Source organism: Pongo pygmaeus, chromosome 2 (assembly GCF_028885625.2).
Source record: "Pongo pygmaeus isolate AG05252 chromosome 2, NHGRI_mPonPyg2-v2.0_pri, whole genome shotgun sequence".
Classification (NCBI taxonomy): Eukaryota; Metazoa; Chordata; class Mammalia; order Primates; family Hominidae; genus Pongo; species Pongo pygmaeus.
In genome coordinates this window covers 59,188,832-59,213,116 of record NC_085930.1, presented here as the reverse complement: position 1 = coordinate 59,213,116, position 24,285 = coordinate 59,188,832, and the positions used below count along the sequence as shown (strand labels likewise).

The 24,285-nt window shown below is 54.1% G+C and overlaps 1 protein-coding gene and 1 long non-coding RNA gene across 2 annotated transcripts; one reads left to right on the top strand and one right to left on the bottom strand.

The window, feature by feature from the left end:
* Nucleotides 1–468: 468 nt before the first annotated feature.
* Nucleotides 469–20,345, bottom strand: CHST13 (carbohydrate sulfotransferase 13). The gene is made up of 3 exons (XM_054480802.1): nt 19,901–20,345; nt 8,598–8,680; nt 469–2,027 (listed from the first exon to the last, which is right to left on the bottom strand). Exons 1-3 carry the CDS (start codon nt 19,995–19,997, stop codon nt 1,182–1,184), a joined length of 1,026 nt encoding a protein of 341 aa, XP_054336777.1. The 5' UTR covers nt 19,998–20,345; the 3' UTR covers nt 469–1,181.
* LOC129032842 (uncharacterized) lies at nt 19,757–23,852 on the top strand. The gene is made up of 3 exons (XR_008501482.1): nt 19,757–19,872; nt 21,370–21,456; nt 23,544–23,852. It is a non-coding gene; the product is annotated as an uncharacterized LOC129032842 (long non-coding RNA).
* Nucleotides 23,853–24,285: the final 433 nt, after the last annotated feature.

The window sequence follows — 24,285 nt, the reverse complement described above, 5'->3', positions numbered from 1 at the left end:
CACTCTCATACTCATATACTTACACACTCATGCACACATGCACACTCTTACACTCATATACTCACTCAGGCACACTCTCATACTCATATACTTACACACTCATGCACACTCTCACAGTCACACACGCACCAGGGTGGGAGGCAGCACAAGGCCCCAGGGCTTGGCTGAGCTGCTGTGGGCTTCAGTCCTTGGCCCAAGTCAGGGGGAAAGAGTAGATTTTCCCCAAGTTGTCAGTGCCAGAATTTAGCACCTCCTACACAGTGCACTCTCTTCACCTTATGCCGCATGTAGCCCCTCACTCCTGTATGCACCACTGGGAGGTACCCAGGCTCTGTGGGCACTCTCATCTGATCTTCTTATGCCACTTGGCAACAGGGAAACAAAGGCTTGGAGACGGAGTGGTTCGAGATCAGACAGCTGCAGGCTCCCAGAGAAAACGGCCCAATGAAGCAGATAAATTCCAAAAAATCAGAAAGTAACAAAATACATTTATTTCAAAACCATGACCGCCCAGCTCACCAAAGTCCAATAAAACCTGTGACCGCATTGCACCAGGGGCTCTGTTGGCATGGAGCCTGAAGACCCAGCGTCTTGCCAGACTGAGACCGAAGGTGGCACCTGGGCAGGGCCAGCCGCGTGGGAGAGGAGAGGAGGCCCGATGGCAGTGGAAGGCAGCTCACAGCTGGCTCCCGGGACGGCCCCATCGTGAGGCCAGCCAAGGGAGGGCTTTCGTCCTTGGCCACAGCTGTCCTTGCCAGGGTGGGTGAGGTGGGGTGGGCACAGGCTTGGGCCACACCAACACAGGTGTCATTATTCTGTTCTGATGCACCATGAATAGGTTCAGGGGCAGGGCTGACCCCCAAAATGGCCTTTAAAAGCCTAAAACCCTGGTTATCAAGTCCTTGCCCATCTACGGGGCCTGGAGAGGTGCCTGTCAGCTGGAGCAAGTGGAGGAAGCAGGCCTCAGGCGACAGGCCGAGGCAGGCACACGCGTGCAGGGCCACCTGAGATGGGCTGCCCCCAAGCCTGGCCAGGTGTACCCTACGCCCGCTGGGCCGGCGGCCAGGTGAGTGCACGCAGTGGCTCTTGAAGAGGGGTCCTGGGGCCGGCAGCACCTGCATTCCCCGGGGGTCTTGTCGGAAAGGCACTTGCCCCGCGTGGCCACAGGCCCTCCAGGACCGCTAGTGCAGCCGCAGGTAGGAGGGGGCTGAGTAGTTGAAAAGCAGGAAGTCCATCTTGTAGAGGTCGAAGAGGCGCCGCTGGTAGAAGGGGCTGATGTCCTGGAAGAGGCGCGCTGCCAGGTCGCGGGAGGCGGCGGCTCCCCGGGGCCGCGGCGGCCCAGGGAAGCTCAGGCCGGGTGCACCCGCCAGTTCCAGCACGAAGGCCGCGTCCTCCGCCAGCGTCTCGAACTTGCCCACGACGTCGTAGCGGAGGCGACACGGGTGGCAGAGCGCGTGCGCGCGCTCCCAGTGCTCGTTGAAGGGCTCCTCACGCCGCGTGCGCGGGTCCAGCAGGTAGGCCAGGAACTCGGCGAAGCGCACGTCGTGGCCGCGGGCCCGGGCGTCGGGGAGCGCGCGCGGCCTCAGGCGCTGAACGATGCGTGCACCGAAGCGCCTCTGGAAGGCGGCGCTGTAGGGGCGCGCGAGCTTGTTGCGGTAGGCCGATGCCAGGCGCTCGAAGGGCTCCCGCACGAACAGGAAGGCCAAGTAGGCACGCAGGCGCCGGTTGATCTCGGCGGGGCTGAAGTCGGCCAGCGAGGGCAGGCGGCCGGGCGCGTGCGCCTCTTGCGCGGGGATGGCGCGCGGGTCGCCGCGGGCTTGGCCGCTCAGCGCCAGCAGCACGCGCTTCCAGTTGGTGCAGGCCACCTTGGGCACGTAGCAGTAGAGCAGGCCATGCGCGTCGTCCACCAGCACGTGCCGCAGGTCCTCCGGCTGTAGCAGGCGCTGCCGGCGTGTGTGGCGGCTACAGGCGCTGCTCAGCAGGTCGCGCCGCTGCCGGTGCACCTTCGCCAGGGTCGAGCGCGGGTCCTGTGGGCGACAGGGGACGTGACAGGGGGACGCATCAGGGCAGCGCGGGCTCCCTGACTCTGGCGCTGCCCCGGCGGGATGCGCCCGGGAATTGGGAGCAGGAGCTGGGCCGGGCACCCAAATTCGAACCCCAGAGCTGTCATTGATCACTGTGTGGTTTAGGGCCCGGGCATCTGTCCTGGGCCTGGATTTGGGAGAAACGGATTCTGACTTTGCTGAGGCTGGGAGAAGGACGCGCTGGGTATGTATGCTGTGGGGCACTCAGAGGAGAAGTGATAAGGAATTGTGGCATCAGAGTGCGCTCCGTGTGAGTATGGGCACACATGGACTCTTCATTGTCTAAAAGCAGGAGGCTGCATAAGAAGCAGCGCTGTTTAATTCCACACCCAATTGAAAACTGCAGCCGCTTGTGGGCTGTCGGGCTGCTTTGGCTCAATAATAAATGGGCTGATTCTGTACTTATCAATCAGCACTCTCCTTTGCACCTTCACTCCTTTTATTCCCCCAGCAAATTCTTATCTCAGCGCTGGGGCAGGAAGCCTGCCCCTTTTGAGCCTGTCCCTCCTATGAGAAGGAACACCGACTGGCTTTAACCTAGCACCTGCTGCGGGCCAGCAGCCTCACCGCTCTCCGAATTAGGTCCGGAGCCCCTCGCAGCCTCAGCCATGCAGAGACCCAGGCCAGCGCTTCTATGCTTCAGCTCCCCTTTCTTCAGATCCCTCCTGCCCCACCCGGGGTTCTTATCTCCAAGATTAACACCCCTGCCTATGATTTTTTGTGTAAGAGTTCATAAAAGAAAGTGTTTTAACTTTTTAAAATTACATTAAGAGCCTTCAGGATATAATTAAAAAGACAATAACGAATTGGTGAGGATGTGGAGAAAGTGGAGCTTTCACCAGTTGCTGGTGGGAGTGTAAAGGGGTGCCGTTGCTGTGGAAAGCAGTTTGGCAGTTCCTCAAAACCAGTAAACATGTGACTCAGCAATTCCGGTCCTAGGCATATTCTCAAGAGAACTAAAAACATGCATCATGCAAAAACTCGTCCGTGAAGTTCATAGCAGTATTCACATTAGCCAGAAAATCCAAGTGTGCACTGCTGAGTGGGCAAATGTATGCGGCCATCCATGCAATGGAATATGACTCAGCCATGAAAAGGAATGCGGTGCTGCCACATGCTGCCACATGGGCTGACCTGGAGGACGTTATGCCAAGCGAATACTACAGTCACAAAAGGACGAGTGCCGAACAGTCCCACTTATTGAGGTCCCTAGAGCAGTCACATCCAGAGAGACTGAAACTAGAACCTGAGTGAATTGTGGAGGACTGCTGATAGACACTGGGCTGCTGATGGACACTGGGCTGCTGATAGACACTGGGCTGCCTTTGAGGGTGATCACAATGTTTGGAAATTAGATAGTGGTGATAGTTACAAAACCTTGTAAAAATGCTGAAAACCAGTTGTAGGGTTTGAAGGAGTGAGTTGTATGGTATGTGAGTTCTCAGTTAAGAAAAAAGCCTTCCGGTGTTTCCATTTCAGAAGAGGCCAAAGCGGCCTTTGGAGGAACACCAGAGCCAGGGCCTGCTTGGGAGGGTCTGACGCCAGTGGGGTGGGAATGCGTGTCTGTGGTGCACGCGTGTGGTGTGTGTGGCATATGTGTGTGGTGTGTGTGTGGTGTCTGTGGTGTATGTGCCATGTGTATGGTGTTGGGTGTGTGTGCTGTGTGTGGTGTGTGGGGTGTGTGTGTGCTGTGTGTGTGGTGTGGTGTGTGTGTGTGTGTGGTGTGTGTGGTTGGGTGTGTGTGGTGTGGGGTGTGTGTGGTATGTGTGTGGTGTATGTGGTCTCTGTGGTGTGTGTGTGGTGTGTGTGGTGTATGTATGGTGTGGGGTGTGTATGGTGTGTGTGCAGTGTGTGTGCAGTGTGTGTGGTGTGTGTATGGTGTGGGGTGTGTGGGGTATGTGTGGTGTGTGGTGCATGATGTCTCTGTGTGGTGTGTGGTGTGCGTGTGTGTGGCATGCGTGTGTGGCATTTGTGTGTGTGTGGCATGTGTGGCGGGTGTGGCATGTGTGGCGGGTGTGTGGTGTGTGTGGTGCATGTATGGTGTATGTGTGTGTTGTGTGTGTTGTGTGTGTGTTGTGTGTTGTATGTGTGTGGAGTGTGTGTGGTGTGTGTGTTGTATGTGTATGGAGTGTGTGTTGTGTTTGTGTGGTGTGTTTGTGTTTGTGTGTTGTGTGTGTGGTGTGTGTCTGTATGGTGTGTGTGGTGTGTGTTGGTATGCGCATGGTGCACACTTTTGGTAGGTGGTGTGTGTGTATGTGTGTGTGTGGTGCACACTTGTGTGTGGTGTGTGTGGTGTGTGTTGTGTCTGGTGTGTGTGGTGTTTGTGTGTGTGTATGGTGTGTGTGGTGTGTGTGTATGGGGTGTGTGTGTAGTGTGTGTTGTATGTGGCGTATATGGTGTGTGTGTGGTGTGTGTGTAGTGTGTGTCGTGTGGGTGGTGTGTTTGTTGTGTGTGAGAATGTGTGGCATTTTTGTGTGATATGCGTGTGGTGTGCTTGTGTGGTATTTTTGTGTGATATGCGTGTGGTGTGCTTGTGTGGTATGTGTGGTGTGTGGGGGGTGCATGTGTGGTTTGGGGGTGTGTGTGTGTGGTGTGAGGTGTGTGTGTGGTGTGTCTGTGGTGTGGGATGTGTGTGTGTGATGTGTGTGGTGTGTGTGGGGTATGTGTTTTTGTGGTGTGTGGTGTGTGTGATGTCTGTGGTGTATGGTGTGTGTGTGGTGTGGAGTGTGTGTGTGGTTGGGTGTGTGTGGTGTGTCTGTGGTGTGGGGGTGTGTGTGTGGTGTGGAGTGTGTGTGTGGTTGGGTGTGTGTGGTGTGTCTGTGGTGTGGGTGTGTGTGTGTGGTGTGTCTGTGGTGTGGGGGTGTGTGTGTGGTGTGGAGTGTGTGTGTGGTTGGGTGTGTGTGGTGTGTCTGTGGTGTGGGGGTGTGTGTGTGGTGTGGAGTGTGTGTGTGGTTGGGTGTGTGTGGTGTGTCTGTGGTGTGGGTGTGTGTGTGTGGTGTGTCTGTGGTGTGGGGGTGTGTGTGTGGTGTGGAGTGTGTGTGTGGTTGGGTGTGTGTGGTGTGTCTGTGGTGTGGGTGTGTGTGTGTGGTGTGGGGTGTGTGTGTGTGGTGTGTGTGTGGTGTCTGTGGTGTATGTGCCATGTGTATGGTGTGGGGTGTGTGTGCTGTGTGTGGTGTGTGGAGTGTGTGTGTGTGTGGTGTGTGTGGTTGGGTGTGTGTGGTGTGGGGTGTGTGTGTGGTATGTGTGTGGTGTGTGTGGTCTCTGTGGTGTGTGTGGTGTGTGTGTGGTGTGTGTATGGTGTGGGGTGTGTATGGTGTGTGTGGTGTGTGTATGGTGTGGGGTGTGTGGGGTGTGTGTGGTGTGGGGTGCGTATGTGTGTGGTGTGTGTGCAGTGTGTGTGGTGTGTTTGTGGTGTGTGTGTCCATGTACGCTCCTGCACACATGTGCACGCTGTGCTCCGATGCCTTTAAAACTATCCCACAGATGTCTAAGATACACTAAGTGAGAAAACCAAAGTGCAGAACAGGGCTTAACATTGATGTTGAAAAAGGGAAAGAAATAAAAAACGTTTCACAAAGGGTGGGTGGAGGGAGACTTATTATTTTAGAGATACGTTCAGACATAGTCACAGAATCCACAAGGCTGGGACTGGCTTCACCGTCATCCCAGGTGGGAGTAGGTGGTGGGAAGGTGGGGGTTCCTTGAACTATTCTCCCTTTTTCTTGCATATGTTTGAATTTTTCAGAATGAAAAGACAGAGGCAGACAGACATAGGACACACATGCCTGTAGGTGAGATTCTGAAGAAGTTACTGTAAGCACACGGCAAAGCAGTGGACACTACTTACATGCCTAGAGCATGTCTGGAAGGACACCCAGGGACCTGGTGGCCTCCAAGAGGACAGGTGCTGGACAAGGAGACCTACTCTTCACTGTACCTACCCTTCTGTAGTGTTAAATGCCATGTGATGTGCTTACATTTTTTCAATCTCACCATTTTGAGAAATAGTGAACCCTGAGGACATCATGCTAAGTGAAATAAGACAGTCACTTAGCCACCCTCACCATGGGAGGGCTGCCAAGTTCAGCTATGCCGTGGGGGTATGGGGACACCTGGGAGACCCTGTTTCCACCGTCAGGACTGACCTCAGAAGCCTAGCTCTACATGGTGCCAGGAGAGGCTGTCCTCCAAGGGGCCCACAGCCAAGGTCTGCTTTCAGCTTTTAGATGACCCAACACATTTCTTGTGGCAGGGAATGTTGGCCATCCGGCCACCTGTCAGTCTTCCTCCTTCCTTGCCGGCAGACCCCGGCTGTGTCAGGGCATGAGCCCAGCTTCGGGGAGCCGGATCTTCAGCTTCGTGTGTCGTTGCTGAAGCACTGGGTCCAGTGATTCGGGGGGGATGTGGCCTGGCTCTGCATGAGGTGATATCAGGGGAAGTTAACCAGATGACTCCCAGGAAAGACTCCCTTAGGGTGAAAAGTCAGGGGAAACCCTTACCCCACCACTCACTTTCTGCCTGGGATGCCCTCCTGTGAGGTGTCTGCAGCCCTGGCAGTCCTCTTATAGCCAGGAGGCCAAATCTATGACAGAAGTCAACATCCAGAGGACAATGGTGGGCAGCTGGCTGCTGCTGAACCGTGGGCTGCCAGTCTCCGAGCAGCTCAGGAGTGGGCACTAACTGTCCTCATGGCTGGAAGCAGCTTGGGCTGCCACTGCTGTTGCTCATAGGCCCATGAATACCCATTTTACAGAAGAGAAAACTGAGGCTCAGGGGAAACGAGTTGCCTGAGGTCACACAGCTCTCTTTGGGGAAGCCGGGGCTCCAACTCAGGCCCCTTGGGACTCTAAAGCTGGACCTATGTCCACTGTCTGGGGCTGCACCTACAGCTCCTGTCCTCACCCCCACAGTGTGGCTGCCTGGATTCCTCACTGGCTGTAGTCCATAGAAGCTCTGTGACCTTTGCAGGGCACTTGCCTCCCCATGCCTGTTTCCTTGTCTGTAAACAATAACGTGGGGACAATAAGGTGGGGACAATAACGGCCCCACCTTATGGGTTGCCATAATGAGTCCACAGAACTGAAGGGCCTGGCACGTGGTCAGCACTTGTTGGCCAGATGGTTTTTATTACTTTATTTCTCCAGCCGCAAGGTGCTAAGCCTCCAGGGACTTGATACCCAGGAGGGTATCAAAGGTCACAGGGTCCTCAGGCTGTGAGGGGCCATCTGCCCCTCAGAAGCTGCCAGCGCTAGTGGAACCCAGGGCCCTACTGAGTGCCTGTCCTACCGTCAGCCTGCTGTGTGGCCCAGGGTCAGTCAGTCACTCTCTGTGAAGGAAGGCCTCCCTACCTGCTTGTAGGCTTGGGCCAGATGAGCTCCACAGGCCCCTTCAGCTCAGCCCTCAGGATTTGGGGAGCAGCCACCTATCCAACACCACCCTGATCCTTCTCTACACAGTGGTAGGGATACCCCAAGGGTAAAAATCTGATGCTGTCCTTCCTCGCTTAAAACCTTGCATGGCTCCCCGCTACCCTTGCACACCTGCAGGGCCTGCGTGCTGCCCACTTCTCCAGGCTCCCCTCATGCTCCCGTTCCTGTCCTCCACTCCCTGCCAGGCCTTTGGCACAGCTGTTTCCTCTGCCTGTGGCGCTTGGCCCTTCCTGTCTGCCTGTTGACTCTTGCTCTTCAGCCTCAGCTTCAATGTCCCTACCTTGGAGAGGAGTTGCTCTCCCCCATCTAAACTAGGATCCTCTCAGGAGAGCTCTTGTTGCACCTCATACTCCCCTTTAGAGCAGAATTAGTTAAGTATTAGTGTGGGTGGTGATCAGATGACATCTTCCCCTGCTGGACTGGTGGCTCCACTAGGGGAGGCACCTGGCCGACCTGCTTGCTGCTGGATCTCAGCATCCTGACCACAGCCTGCATGCAGTAGGTGCTCAATACGTGCTGTCCAAATAAGTACTTCTGTGTGTGTGTGTGTGTGTGTGTGAGAGAGAGAGAGAGAGCCAGAGTGTGGGGTTCTTGGTGGTGGGGTACAGTTGTATGTGTGTGTTTGGGGTTGTGTGTGGTCCCTGCAGGCCCCCAACTGAAGTTAGGTGTGTGGGCCAGCCAGCTGCCTGGTCCATCTGTTTGAGAATCACGCCAGGGCTGGGGGTCCCTGCACACCTCCCCACTGCCGCACGCACTGAGATTTGGTCTCCCACTAGACTGTAAACTTCCTGAGGGCAGGTACAGGGTCTGTTTTGACTCTTTCTTATCTGCAACACAAAGAACTGTGCCTGGCCTCAGATTGTTGATGGATGGGAGGATAGGTGGGTAGAGACCCCAGGTCTCTCATCTTACCCCCAAGATTTGCCCTTGTCACTGCTGTCTGACAAAGCCTGGGTTTGGGGAGGACGCCCTTCCATGCCCCAGTGTGGGGTCCAATCTCATGCCAGCAGGTCTGCACTCTTGCTCTCAGGCTCCTGGCTGGGATGGAGGTGGGCATGCCTGGGTTGAGGGTCTGTCCACCTACCTGATCCAGGTCATAGAGCTTCTGCAGGGGGCTTCTCCTCTCCCCACCAAGCCAGCTGGAGCCCAGGGCTCTGTTTCCAAATGCTGTGGGCATAAGGAGAGAGGTGTCGCCACCATATCAGAGGGACTTGCCTGGACCTGGGGGGTTGGCCAACCCATCTAGGCACATTTGACCCACCTCTGGCACTCAATTTCCTTTCTGGATCTTGCCTACCTCCTAGGGGCTTGGTGGAGTGGGGGACAGCAGGGGATACTAATGGGGCAGAATTACATCAGGGTAGTATCTTGTGTCATTCCTGCTCCCATGTCCTACCCTCCAAAGTTGGAGGGTACCAGGCAAGAGGGGACAAGTGGGAAGGTGATACCCAGCCCACCAACCCTCTAGGAAAGGCCAGATCACCCAACTTCACCCACTGCCTTCTGCCCTGGCCTCATACCCCACCCCTGTGGGGCTCACCAGGCTGGCTGGCTGCCCAGCACCCTCAGATCCTGTGTATGGGCAGCCAGAAAGGTTTGGGCAACAGTGGAGATGGCACAGTGGGCTGCAGCCTCTCAGTGCCACCTCGCTAGGCTGGGTGACCCACTGTGGATGCCTGTGGCAGCAGTGCTTCCCCATCAGGGAATATGCTGCTTCACATGGAAGCAGGTTTAGCTATCTCCAGATGAGAAGAGGGATGCTGTCTGTCTGTCTCCAGCTGAGGACAGTGATGCTGTCTGTCTGTCTCCTGGCTGAGGAAAGCGATGCTCCCTACTGTGGAAAGTGATTCTGTCTGTCTGTCTGTCTCCTGGCCGAGGAAAGCGATGCTGTCTGTCTATCTCCCGGCTGGGGACAGGGATGCTGTCTGTCTGTCTCCTGGCTGGGGACAGGGATGCTGTCTGTCTGCCTCCCGGCTGGGGACAGGGATACTGTCTGTCTGTCTGTCTCCCGGTTGAGGACAGCGATGCTGTCTATCTGTCTCCTGGCTGAGGACAGGGATGCTGTCTGTGTGTCTGTCTCCCAGCTGGGGACAGGGATGCTGTCTGTGTGTGTCTGTGTCCCGGCTGAGGACAGGGATGCTGTCTGTTTTTCTCCTGGCTGAGGACAGGGATGCTGTCTGTCTGTCTCCTGGCTGGGGACAGGGATGCTGTCTGTCTGTCTCCTGGCTGGGGACAGGGATGCTGTCTGTCTGTCTCCTGGCTGAGGACAGTGATGCTGTCTGTCTGTCTCCCAGCTGAGGACAGGGATGCTGTCTGTCTTCTGGCTGAGGACAGGGATGCTGTCTGTCTGTCTGTCTCCTTGCTGCACTCCTCAGTTTTCCTAGAACTATTATAAGTGAAAATCCGTTTACCTATAAGTGTATTCCTTTACTCAAAATCTGTTTTAAGGAATATCTTTTTAAGCATAGTCAATTAATATTAATATGTTCTCAGTAATATAATGGATCCCATTTTCATGAATGGGCAGCCAGAAAGGTTTGGGCAACAGTGGAGATGGCACAGTGGGCTGCAGCCTCTCAGTGCCACCTCGCTAAATGAATCCCATTTTCATGAATATGATTATGCATATTAATAAACTAATAAGGTGTCAGGCGATCTTTGAAAAGATCTCAAACACTGGCAAGCCTTTTGCTAGACTGACCAAAGAGAAAATAGAAAAGACTCAAATTACTAAAAACAGGAAAGAAAGAGGGGATATTACTACTGACCTTAAAGAAACAAGAAAGGATTACAGGAGAACTCTGAACAATTGTAGCCCAAGAAATGAGAACACATACAAGAAATAGACAAATTCCTAGAAAGACAGAAATTCCTGAAATTGACTCAAGAAGAAATATAAAATCTCAGCAGACCCATAACAAGTCAAGATGTTGAATTAGTAATAAAAAAAATTCCCACAAACAAAAGCCCAGGATCAGGTGGCTTCACTGGTAAATTTTACTAAATGTTTAAAGAATTAACACCAGTCTTTCATAAACTCTTCCAAAAAACAGAAGAGGAGAGAACACTTCCCAACTCACTACATGAGGCCAGTATTATCTAGATGCCCAAACCAGACAAAGACATCACAAGAAAAGGGAACTACAGAGCCATGCCCCTTATGAATATAAGTGCAAAGTTCTCAAAAAATATGGGCAAACCAAAAATAACATCCTATGAAAAAGTTTATACACCATGACCAAGTAGGATGGATCCCAGGAATGCAAGATTGGCTAAATATACACAAATGAATCAATGTAATACACTATATTAATAGAATCAAGAAAAAAGCCCACACGCTCATCAATAAATGCAGAAAAGGCATTGGACAAAATCCAATACCCTTCTTCATGACAAAACCCAATACCCTTCTTCATGACAAAACACACTAAACAGCTTAAGAATAGAAGGCAACTTTGCCAAACTGATAAAGGGCATCAACGAAAAACCCTCAGATAACTTAATAGTGAAAGACTGGAAGCTTTCTCCCTGAGATCAGGAGCAAGGCAAGAGTGCCTACTTTTGCCAGTTCTATTAATTGTACTGGAGGTTTTATCCAGGGTAATTGGCCAGGGAAAATAAATAAAAGGCATCCAGGTTGGAAAGTAAGAAGTAAAACTATGTCTATTCATAGATGACATAACCATATATATATATAGAAAACCCTAAAGAATTCACAAACCATAAGAGCTAATAAATGGGTTCAGCAAGGTTGCAGGATACAAGATTAATATACAAAAGTCAATTATATTTCTATATACTAGCAATGGATAATCAAACAACATCAAAAATAATAAAGTAATAAAGAAGAAGTTGGTAACAAAGGAAGTATAAGACCTGTACACTGAAAACTATGAGACATCGTTGAAAGAAATTAAAGACCCAAATGAATGGAAAGACATTTCAGGTTCGTGGATTGGAATACTTAATGTTGTGAAGATGGCAATAGTCCCCAAAGTCATCTACAGATTCTTTGCAATTCCTGTCAAAATCCCAGCTGCCTTTTTCTGCCAAAATTGACAGCTGATCTTTAAATTCTTGCGGAAATTGAAGGGATTCAGAATATCCAAAACAATCTCGAAAAAGAACAAAGTTAGAGGATTCGCATTTCCTGATACCACAACTTTATTATACAGCCACAATAATCAAGACTGTGTGGTGCTGGCTAGGAGAGACATATAGATGAATGAAATAGCATTGAAAGTTCAGAAACAAACCCTTACATTTGTGGTCAGTTGATTATTGATGAGGGAGCCAAGACAATTCAATGGGGGAAAGGACAGTCTACAATAAGTGGTGCTGAGACAGCTGGATATTCACATGCAAAAGAATGAAGTTGTACCCCGTCTTCATACCACGTACAAAAACTAACTCAAAGTGGATCATAGCCCTAAACATTGAAGTTAAAACTATGAAACTCTTAAGTGAAAACACCGACATAAATCTCCATGACCTTGGATTAGGTGATGATGTATTAGATATGACACCAAAAGCACAAAACAACAAAATTTTAAAAAATAGATAAATTGAACTACATCAATATTAAAAATATTTGTGCTTCAAAGCACACTATCAAGAAGGTGAAATGACAATCCATAGTTGGGAGAAAATATTTGCAAATTATCTCTCTGGTAAGGAACTAGTACCCATAACATATGGAAAACTCTTACAATGGAACAACAAAAGACAACCCAATTTTTTGAATGGGCAAAGAATCTGAATAGACATTTCTCCAAAGATATACATATGGCAATAAGCACATGAAAAGGTGCACAACATCACTAGCCATTAGTGAAACAGAAATCAACACCATGAGGATGGCTATTTAAAAAGACAGTAAGTAACAAGGATGTGGAGAAATTGGAGCCCTCGTATATTGCTGGTGGGGATGTAAAGTAGTACATCCATGAGGGAAAACAGTTTGGCAGTTTCTTAAAAAGCTAAGCTTAGAATTACCATGCAACCCAGAAATTCCTCTCCTAAGTATGTTCCTAGAACTGAAAACTTGTTCACACAAAAACTTGTTCACAAATGTTCCCATCGGCGTTATTCATGATAGCCCCAAAATGGAAACAACCCAAATCCATCAGCTGATGAATGGATAATAAAAATGTGGTATATCCATAACATGGGCTATTAATTGGCCATAAAAGGAATGAAGAATTGACTCATGCTTCCGTGTGGCTGAACCTTGTAAACGTTACGTTAAGTGAAAGAAGCCAGACATAAAAGGCCAGCTAAGACACGATTCCATTTATGTGAAATGGCTGTCTTAATATGTCTGTAAGAGTTCATAAGAACATTGAATATTCATAAGAAGAATATGTTCAAGAATTCAGGAACATGTGAGAAAAGAAGGATAAATGCTTCTGTGATCCTTGGCCTTCAACCAAATGAAGAGTCTATAAATGTCGCTAAGAAGAATCTATTCACTTGAGACAAACTTCTGGCACACCAGTAAACTTGGGAAATCTGAGGAACAGGTCTGTTGGCAAACTGACCTAGAGCAGCCGTTCCCAAACTTCACCTTGTGTGAGGCCCATTAAACTCAAGAATCCCTGGCCCCACCTCTGGAGTTTCTGGTCCAGTAGGTTGGGGGGTGGGGCCCAAGAATCTGCATTTCCAGCAGCTCCAGGTGAGGCTGCGGCTGCTGGTCTGGGAGCGCGCTTTGACACCAGCTGCGCCAGTGCAGTGCCTGGCAGGCAGAACATGGTCTGTACTGAATAAACAGAGGTTTGTGGAAGGAATAGATGGCAGCTGGACAGGCCTTGCGCTGGCCTCCAGAACCCTAAAGCCCATTGTCCAGAACCCTCCTGCGTGTACCTGAAGCCTACTGTCCAGGGTCCAGCCACCCCCTGCCTTCCTCAGGCCCCCTCTGCGCCCCAGGCCACATCCTGTAAGGCCCAGGGATGAGGGCCAGATTCCAGTGACCAGGGCATGCAGAGGAGGCTGAGGAGGTTCAGGGCCACCTGTGTCTCCAGGCCACTGACCAGCCCAGCATTTGACCTTGCGTCTCCAGACAGAGTCAGAGATCTGAACTACCGGACATGTCCCAGGAACAACACCATCATCAGAAAAGGAGCTGACAAGAGAGGGCAGCAATGTTGGCTGGTCATGCAGGTGCAGGGAGACCCAGGCTGGGTTTGGCCTGAGTCTAGCAGCAGCCATGGGGAGCTCCGCTGGTGCCACACCAGGCAGGGCAGGGCCAGGCACCCCATGAGAGGAGGCCGGGCCTTCTTGCCGTGTTGCAGATGAGACGTGTCCCTTTCCTGGGGACTGTGGCTGGGGACTGAGGAAGAAATGGTGCTCAGCAGCCTGTGTTCTGTGGGCAGGGGGTGGAGGGGCAGTTGCAGTGACTGACAAGCCTACCCAGGCCTGTCTCCGCCCCAGGGCCCTGCTACTCGGAGGCTCCCAGCCTTCCGGAAACGCCAGCCCTTGCATAAGGCCTCTCATTTCCTGGCCAGACCACAGCCTGCTGGAAAGTGGGTACCATAACAGCCCCCAGGGGCCAGTGGGTAGAAGGCAAAAGGGAGCAGGTACCAGAGAGAGGCCCAGAATAGCTGTGGCCAGTGATTACAGGGCTGGGCCGCCTCCTTCCAGCCCCACCCTGCCTGCCACCCTGCCCCGAGGAGCCTGGGCCCTGCAGACGGACAGGCTGCCATGGAGGGACAGATGGGCACAGGAGGTCAGAAGGGGGGTATCTTGAGGATCCCTGGGTCCAATCCTGACTTGCCCAGCTGGGGGCTGGCCCCAAACAGAGCCACACTGGGGCATCCACCCCCTCTACCCCCATCATCCCAAGCTCCCTTGTCTGTGTCCTCTGTACCCCAGCCCCTCCACTGGGCCCTAGGTCCCAGGCTCTCTGCCACCCCCTGCCAAGGGGACAGAGGAGCAGGCAGAACAGGGAGAGCCAGGCAGTGTAGCCCAGGAGCGCCCATCCCAGAGCAGCACAGGGAAAGCCACGCGGTGACTGCTTAGAAAAAGGAAACAAAACCAGCAGGAGGTTAGGGAGACAGGGGAGAGAAGGGGGACAGGATGATGGGAGGGGAGGAGGGATGGGAGGAGTGCCAAAAACAATGACAGAGACAGGGAGACAGTGATAGACGACAGAGCCCGAGGCTGGGAGAAAGAGGAGAAAGGGACAGAGGGAGACAAAGCATGGTGGGGGGTGCAGGCCCCAGCACAGTGCCAGGTGCTTAGTGCACACTGACATGCTTACCCCTCTCATGTAGAAACCATCATTATCCCACTTGACAGAGGGGGAAACTGAGGCAAAGAAACTTGCCCGATGCCTCACAGCTTCCTTGCTGTGCCAGAAACAGAATTTGACCCCAGGCCACCAGTGCCAGCATCTGCACCCTTAACACCCATGCTGCCCTGCCTCTGGGTGCCCCCTTGTCCTGACACCTGTCCCCCCTTGCGGCACCTGTAGGCAAGTGGGCCCCATTTCACTGACCCATGAGGAAATACCAGCCCAGGGAGGGAGAGCAGAGAGAGCTGCTCAAGGCCACGCGATTGCCGCACACAGGACACCCGCACGCGTCATGTTGCAAGGCCTCCTCTGCCAATGAAGATACCGGGTGAAACACCACACTAGAAACCTACAGCAGAAGCACGACCATCCTCCTCTGCATGCCCACCTCAGCCAAAGCAGAGCTCGCGCCCTGTGCAGGGGGAGGGCACAGCCATCATGTAGGGGGATGCTATTTGGAGACTCCCTAGTCCAGCAAGCAGAGATGATGACACTCGGCTTCTGGTTAATAAGTTCCAGCAGGTTACAGTGTTGCAAGAGGAGACAAGCAGGGCAGCCAGGCCCCAGCAAGCTCCTGCCAGCAGGCATGGGTGCCCACCTGGCCTCCGAGGGCCTCTGCCCTGCCCCATTCCTTCCCCCAGGGACTTTCTGGGGCGACCCGCATGTCTCAGAGTCAGGGACATTCCTTCTGGGGATCAGGCCCAAAGGAGGGACACATTGGACAAGCCCTTCACGTATTATTATAAGCAATTCTGTTTAGGGGAGAGAACTAGAGATCTCTCCACGTGTATTTAGTTCAAACTCCATTTGCTGAACTCCACAGGCCGTCTAGTATGGAACCCCAGTCTGCCCAGATCCTCCCTGGGCACAGTCCCGTCGGCTGTGCCTCCAGAACCCTCCGGATCCCTACTTCCACCTTCCCTGCCCATGGCCAGCCCCGGGTAGGCCCCAGGGCTCTCCCTGGGACAATTACCAAGACTGGAGGGAGACACCTCACCTGTCTCCTATTTCTCCTTGCCCCACCTTGGTGTTCTCTAAACCCACAGGGCTTCTCACTCCTTACAGCAATCCCTGGTTCCCCCCCAGGCCTACCAGTGCACCACCACCCTTCCTGGTTCACTGCTCAGCTCCAGCCACGGCACTCTTCATTGCTGAAATCTTTTGAGTTCTGTGTAAGTTGATCACTCTGGAAGGTCAGTTCTACAAGGAAGGGGACTTTTTGCTTTTCTGTAACCCCTGCAACCTTGCCCAGTGCCAGTGACTATTTATTTAAAGACTGATGCCCTCTGACAGCCATAGGAAGAACACCCCAGCCCCTAGCATCCCATTCAAGACTATTTATGACTGAGCCTCAACTTAGAGTATCTTCCTGCCTCCCATCCCACCATTCTCTCTCAAGGACCCAGAGCCCCACCCACAGCACATCCCTTCACACCCCAGGCTATTTCACTCCTCCATGCTTTTCTCTGTGCCATTCCTTCTGCTTGCAGTTTCCTCTCCTCATTTTCCTACCTGTTAAACTCCTATGCAGCTTTCAAAGCCCAACACAAATGCCCCTGCCCTGTAGAATGGAAAGAAAAAGGATTTGGGGTTTCAACTGGGATTTAAATCCTGGCCCCATACTTCCTGACTTGAGCAAGTAACTTCCTTTCTCTTGATCTTTTCTTTTCTGCAAAATAGGATTGCCAATTCCTGTTCTGCAGAGCTGCCCACCTGCCAGCTTGCCTCTTCTCATGGTACTCCCTGGGGGTCCTTTGAACTCGGGATACTCCAGCAGTACCTGAAGATGGACAGCAGCACAGGGAGCATCTACCAATTTGGCTCCAGCAGCCACTCCCCCTCCCTTTGCCCACCCACCAGAGGAGGACGGCTGCCAGGCCTTCAGCCCATGTGATTCTGATAGGCTCCCCTATGCCTCCACCACCTGCTGGGATAGGCATGTGGCCTAGGCCTGTCCAATCACAGCTGCCCAGCCCTTCCTGCCACCTGACTGGCTCAGAGACGGGCACTTGAGACCCAGACTGGGCCAATGGATACCTCCCTGGGACTTTGGGTGGAATCAGTGGCAAAGGAGCCCTCTCTAGCTTTGGGTTGGAGTTGCTGAACTGGTGCAGCTGAGAGTGAGGCTATGGCAGAGAAAAGCTAAACCACAGCTGGAGGTGTGATCTGAACCCCAAGATCTATGCCTGTCCGAGGCAGAGGCACCTGACCTTTTCAGTCACAGGCACAGACCCACTCCCTCCCAGCTGAAGGGAGTCTGAATTGGATTGGGTTTGTCCTCGCTGAGGCTACCATTGTGTGCCATCGGGTGGCCCACAGTCTTAGCTTCCTTGCCTGCCTGGGGGTGAGCAGGGGCTGGGTTGGGATGCAGAGGCCCACCTGGCTCCAAGAGGAACACCTGTGACTCCAAACACTGGGACAGATGCTCAGCCCTGTGGCCGCGGGAGTGGAATAGGGGAAGGGGGTGGCGCCAACACTGCTCTCGCCGGTGTCTCAGAGGCAGAAGACATAGAGCTGAGATCTTGGGTTTTCATATTAAAAATGTAAGTTCCTCAAGGCAGGGGTATTTCTAAGTTTTGTTCCCCACTGTCTCCCAGCACCTGCACGAGCAGGCAACCAACAGGTCCGTGGTCCGTGGTGTGCCAGCCATGGGAAGCATGGCCACCATGCCCAGGCAAGAACACAGAGGGAGCCAAGGGGGCCGTAGGAGACCCAGGGGTCTGCCACTGGGAGCTGCCGCTGGGCACTGGGAGTGAGGGTGGGGTTATGAGGGCAGCAGTGCTCCGGGCAGCTGCCCCACCTTCCTGGAATCTACTCCTCCCTGGGACCCTAGGCAGTAGGCCAGTGCTGGTGGTGGAGCCCTGGGGCTGAGGCTGTGGCTGTGGAGGGGCTGCCGCAGACCTCCCCCTACTAGAATATCTCTGAGCTCCCTGGGATAGCAAGAGCCCCAGGCCTGAGCCAGTAGCCCTTCAGTGGCCCCTTGCCCAACTTAACGGCAGCACCTCTTGCTCTGGAGAAGGAGGGGACAGTGCTGGGCCTGCCCTCCTGGGAGAAGGAGCTGAAATTCCTCCTGAGTTCTGGAGCCCTTATCCCCAGGCCAGAAGCCCTCACAGGGCACAGACCACATCCCTTCCAACTCAGGCATGGCTGCAGAGACACTGCAGGCCCTCATGAGGCCATTTCCAGAGGCCAAGGGCAGGGGATGCCCCTCCAGCAGGACTAGCCTGGCAGGAAAAGGCCTTTCCCAGCTGAGTGCCCTCCCTGTGTGCCACCTGCAGGCCCACAAGCATAGTCTCAGCCAAAGCTTCAGCTCAGGGCTTGGGAGAGAGAAAAGCCAGTGCGAGAGGCTGGATAGGTTGGTCTGATTAACTCTTGCTCGCCCAAGGTCACTCACAAAGCTGTGATGGCTGGAAACAGGCCATGGGAGAGGTACAGGAGAGCCTGACAGAAACAGAGAGAGATGCTGAGATGCTGGGTGAGAAGGTCATGGCCAAGAGCAGGACAGGCCAGGTGGGGAGCCCAGCCTGCGCAGAGGCTGGGAAGGGAGGTTCGGAGCCGTCCTCCTAACACCTGCTGTCTCTTCCCAGGCTCTGCAGGAGAGGGAGGGAGGTCAGAAGGAACTAAGCCCAGAAGGTGACTAGTACCTTGGTTTGTTTCTCATCTCTCAAACCTGGGTAGAGTAGGTGACAGGAGAGAAGTGTCCCACAGAGACATGGGGACGCAGACACTCCATGCAGTCACTCAAAGATGTATGCTCCTTTGCAGACACTCCCCAGGACCCAGGCACTCAGGTGTCCTCTAACATCCCACGCTGAGCCCTGAGGGGCCAGTAGCCACCAAGCCCTGCCCTGTCTTAGTACTGGGTAAACATCTGTCTACTGAATGACTGGGTGCACAGAGGCTGTGGCAGCCACAGACACTGAGTCCGCACCCCAGACTGCCAGGAGACTGTCTGCTCAACACCACCAGCCAGCTCACAGAAGGGGTTGTGGGGGTGCTGGAAAGAGAGACCCCAGCCCTATCCCATGGGCTTGGGGAGGTATCCAGGTCTGACCTGCTGTGTCTGGACACACAAGGGGCAAGGGGCAGTGTGAGGGTCAGGGGGAGTGGGCAGAGGCCTCCCCAGGCCCTGATATCCTCAAGTCTTGGGCCACTCCCACCCCCACTGCCCAACATCCCTGCCCACCCTGGACCTAGTTACTGACTCCCTGGGACTGTGTCTGCCAGGTTCCAAGGGTGGGGCCCAGGATTCTCAGAGCCCACACTGGGGGTGGGGAGGCGGACTGAGTCATCCCACCCAGCACACATACCACATACAAGGAAAGGCAAACAGCCCTGAGGTCAGGAGACCGGGGTGCTGGCTGGGCCCCTCCAGCCCCAAGTAGGTTGTGTAGCCAGCACATTGCCACCACACCTGTCTCCCCACTCTCTGGCTTGCTTCAGTCTGTGTGAAATGGGTTGATGGGAGGCTTCACATGAGTTGAGGAGAGACTCAGAGCAAAGACTCAGCACCGGTAGGGCCCAGGGCACTCAGCTCTGTGGAGTCATGACTAACTGCCTCAGTTTCCCCAGCCAGCCAGACCACGAGGTGGGTGCACAGGAGTCCCAAGCCCTACCCGGTGTGGATTTCAGGGTGGAGCAGGGAGTGGCACCCACTGCACAGTAGGACAACCAAGGGACCGGACCGAGTGGCCCAAGCTTCCCCTCCTATGCGCATGGGCCCAGCAGCGCTCACGTCCGGGGGCTGTGGAGTGCGCAGGGGAAGGGGGCGAAGGTAAGGGAGATGGCCTTCCCGGATTGGCCAAATGTCCTCTACCCCCCACAACTGACCCCGGTCTCCAGGCACCGGCTGTGGGACTCAAATAGTCACCGCTCTGGGAGTGGGGAGATAACTCCGGAGGAGGAGCAAGAGCCTTTGCACGCGGGGGCGTCTAGAGCCTTTCTGTGCCCCACCAGCGCCCTTGCCCGCCACCCCTAGCCCCAGCCAGGAAGGAGATGGCAGGTGTCCCCGCCGCTGTCGAGGGGTCAGGCCGCGGTGGGAAGCGCGAGGAGCCAGGTTTGGTTGCAGGTGCGCGGCTGGGCCGGCGGGCACTTACCCGGGCGCAGGCAGCGGGGCGCGGCGCATAGGAGCAGGAACGCGGCGCCCAGACAGGCGGCCGCCAGCACGCGCCGCCGCCAGCAGCGCCTCCCCATGCTGTGCCGGGCGCGCGGCGGAGGACAGTCCGCTGGATCCGGCTGGGGGCGGAGGTGCCCTGGCCCAGGACCCGGCCCGGGCAGCCTACCAAGCTGGTAGGGGCCAGCGCCTACCAAGACGCGCGGCGCGGCGCAGGGCAGGGGAGCACGGCAGCTGGACCCCAGCCCCACCAGCCCCTGCGAGTCGCTGGGGACTGAGGAGGCGGGACACGGTGGGGCCGCAAGCCCGGTCCTCTTTTTTTTTTTGTGCCCCAACCCTCACCCGACCGAATGGGGCCGAAGTCCAGGGCGCTAGGGCGGATACTGATTGGGGAAGCCCCTCGCCCCTAGGCTCCGCCCCTAGGGTTTGCCCAGGGGTGCCATTATCCACCCAAGGCCAAGAGGCATTGTTGCGGAGGTGTGACCCACCCCGGGCGGTGTCCCCTTGCCTTTTTGCTGCCTTAGATGCCAGGGGCCCAAGGGCTGATCTGGGATGAACTAAGGAGCCTAGTAGAGTGTTGCCCTGTCCGTGGCTCTCCGGGGCCCCTGCCCTCAGTAGGAGGCCTAAGAGTGTCCCTCCCTCCCCCACCCAAGGCTACCCTGCAGCCTTGCTTTCCTCCAGGGTCTCCAGGTCCTGCCTGAATCTAGCTCATGCAGGTGGCACTAGCCTCCGGACAGAGAGGTAGGGTCTCAGCTTACATCCCCCGGGGAATGGAGCTTGTTGTGCCTCATCATGTCACCCACAACTTCTCTGGGCACCACGTGAGCACTGAGGACTTGCCAGGGGCGGTGTGTGTGTGTGTGTGTGTGTGTGTGTGTGTGTGTGTGTGTGTGTGTGTTGGGGGGTGGAGGGGGCAAGGTGAGAGTAAAGTCCAGCCTTTGAAAAGCACACACATCCAGCTAGCCCTGTGGGCGGGAGCCCACGTCTAACCGCAGGGTCTTGCTGCCCAGAAGTCAGGCTAGCAGGGAACCGGAGGGTGCGGCTGGCACTGTGTGCGCGGATGAGTGCGTTGGAGACAACATTTAGCAGTGTGAGTGCATGGGATAGGGTACTACATTAAACTCTAGGTTTTTTTTGGAGTTTTTTGTATAAATGTAAGGGACACAAGTGCAGGTTTGTTACATGGAAATATGCAGTGGTGAGGTCTGGGCTTTCCGTGTAACCATCACCTAAAAAATGTCCATTGTACCCATTAAATAATTCCTCATCCCTCCCACCCCGCTCACTCTCCTACCCTTCCAAGTCTCGAGTGTCTATTATTCCACACTCTAAGCTCCAGTTGTTAAACTGGTCTTGAAAAATCTGGTGCCTCCAAACCCACCTGGTGCCACTTATTGCTGTGGGAGATTAGGAAATTAACTGCACCTCTCTGTGCCCCATTTTCCTGTACAGGGGGATAATCCTAAACCTCAGTGCTGTGAAGATTAAATGAGATACGGGAAATGTTTGCAACAGTGTCTGGCACTCAGTGAGTGCCAGGTAAGTACTTGATATTAGTAATTAATTTGTTTATGGTTACTGCCTGTTTCTGGCAAGTGACTGGTTTCTGTTACAGTGGTGAAATAAAAATGTCTTCCTATTACATTTATTTAAATTGTGGAAGATCTATTTAAGGAAGAATATTAAGCAAATAATAGTTCTGCTGGTTTTGAGATACAGCTTTAAATGGTGATGATGTTCTCAAAGGACAGAGGGGTGGGAGTCCCGACTCACAGTATGCCAGAAGCTTCTTATTATGACTTTCCTGGCCTTGGGGAACCTCCAGCCCACCCCCAGACTGGCCCAGGACCCAGGGATTCCAGGTCATCTGCATTCCCTGCCGGACCTAACTCGCATCCAAAGGTGCCTTCCAAATTTCCCCAGACCGGCATTCCCTGGCCCCACTGCCAGCCTGGAATCCTCAGCGTGCCTTGCCTTTATGTGCTGTCACCTGGTGACCAAAGTTGGGAATAACATCTCAGCCCTTCATCCGGAGATGTCCCTGGAAATGGGGTCCCTGGAGAGAGGAAGAGATGGTTTTGGGTCTTGAGGTGGGAGGGTGCAGATACCTGGCTAGACGCCCAGGGCCTCGGGAGCTTCCCTGCGAAGACGCCCTCTCCCAGGGACTCGCATTCATTCATTCATTCGACAGATACAGAACACCCACTCCATGCTGAGGCCTGGGTGGAGAGGGTGAGACCCATGCAGTGTCTGCCCTCACAGCATTTCCATTACAGATGGGAAGCATGGAAAATCAGGATAGAGAGATAGCGCAGTGAATGCTGCTGTGAAGAAAACACAGCGGGTACCAGGATGGAAAGTGTGTCCAGTGTAAGGAGGGTGCCGGGACAGGCCTCGGGGAGGTGGCATTGGAGCAGAGATGTGACTCCAGGGAGCAGAAGCCAGCAGGTACCATTGCAAAGGCCCTGAGGTGATGTTCCAGTTGCTGTTGCTAGGTAACAAACTGCCCTAAAATTTGGCCGCTTAAGACAACCATTTAAATTTTGCTCACAATTTTGTGTATTGGGAATTGGGGCATGGGCTTGGCTGAGTGCTCATGCGAGTCTCAGGCTGCCGCAGTCAGAAGGCAGCTGGCACTGCATCACTGGGAGGCTCACCCAGGCCATGTCCCACTGGCTCACACTGGCAGGTGGTATCCGTCTGGGAGCTCTGCTGGGCAGCGATCCAAGGATCCCCTCAGGGCACCCTTCATTCTGGGGGCCTCCTGGGGCACCCTCCAGCCTGGGGACCTCCTCGGGGCACCCTCTGGCCTGGGGTCCTCCTGGGGGCACCCTCCAGCCTGGGGGTCTCCTTGGGCCACCCTCTGGCCTCCAGACCTCCTCGGGGCACCCTCCGGCCTTGGGCCCGGTGTGCTGCTCCCACAGAGCCTGGCTGTGTGGCCATTTTCTGACCTGGCCTGGGGCTGCCTTTTGTTGGTTACCCAAAAATCCCTGAGGCTGGACCAGACTCAGTAGTGGGGCCACACCCACCAGCAGTGCCCAGGAATTTGCGGGCATGTTTTAGAACAACCACCGCCTGTCCCAGGAGCAGCAGGGAGGTTCTGGAGTGGGCGAGAGTGAATGGGTGAAGTCAGAGAGGCAGACAGGGAGTCCAGATCCCACGGGTGGGTTTTTCTAAGCACAGAGGGAAGCCTTCCATGAAGAACAGCTGAATCACAGACGGCACCTCTGCTGCTCTGTGGGAGGCAGGGAGGAGGTGGGGACCAGGAGAGGAGCCAGAGCTGTCTCTGTGAGAGATGATGCTTTTTTTTTCATGGAGGAAACCGTTAGAAAAATAATACTTCATCTTGTCTGTGACGCATTCTGTGCAAGGCACTATTCTAAGCCCTTCATGCGTGTTATCTCATGTGATCCTCAGATGCATCCTATGAGGTACATAATAGACTTTCATTTTACAGATGGGGAAACTGAGGCACCGAGAGGCTCAGTAACTTACCCAAGGACACAGCTAAACAGTGATGTAGCCAGGGTTGTTTGAAACTAGCAGTCTGCCATATTTAACTTCTGTGAGATCTTCATTCTCTCTCTCTTTTTTTTTTTTTTTTTTTTTTTTGATCTTTCGCCTAGGCTGGAGTGAAGTGGCGCGGTCTCAGCTCACTGCAACCTCCGCTTCCCGGTTTCAAGCGATTCTCCTGCCTCTCAGCCTCTCAAGTAGCCGGATTACAGGCGCCCACCACCATGCCTGGCTAATTTTGTTTTTTTAGTAGAGATGGGGTTTCGCCATATTGCCCAGGCTGGTCTTGGACTCCTGACCTCAGGTCGTCCTCCCGCCTCAGCCTCCCAAAATGCTGGGATTATAGGCATGAGCCACCACGTCCAGCCAAGATCTTCATGCTTTTAAATAGTTAGGCAATGTTTGTTTGTTTTTAATTAAACTATTTTGAGGTCACTAGATTTGTGTGCAGTTGTAAGGAAGAAAGATCCCATGTCCCCTTTACCCACTTTCCCCCAGTGCTAAGATCTTGCAGAACCACAGTGCAGTAGCCCAGTGGGGATGTGACATGGACGCCATCCACACGACTTCTGCACAACGTTCACCTTTTCACAAATTGGTTGCTGATGTTTAAAACTCAGGAGATTTCAGAAAACCTGCTGGATTTCTGGCTGCTCTTGAGCCATGAGGCACGGGGCGTCCTGTGCAGTGGGCCCTGAGACCAGGTCTCGGTGCTGTTTGTTAAGGGTCTGTCTGTTGGGGAGTGCATGGTGAGCTGGGCAGGGGAAGCAGCTGACCGAGGTGCAATCTCCCCACCCTGAGGGGCAAGGGACCTGGGTGCTTAGGGGCTGCTCCCTGGGCAGGTGGGGAGGGGCT

Coding starts and splice junctions, on each gene's coding strand:
- CHST13 (XM_054480802.1), bottom strand. CDS start 19,997: ATGGGGAGGCGCTGCTGGCGGCGGCGCGTGCTGGCGGCCGCCTGTCTG. Junction 8,681..19,900: donor GCCCCGCTGCCTGCGCCCGG/GTAAGTGCCCGC, acceptor TTATGCCCACAG/CATTTGGAAACAGAGCCCTG. Junction 2,028..8,597: donor AGCTCTATGACCTGGATCAG/GTAGGTGGACAG, acceptor TGTCGCCCACAG/GACCCGCGCTCGACCCTGGC.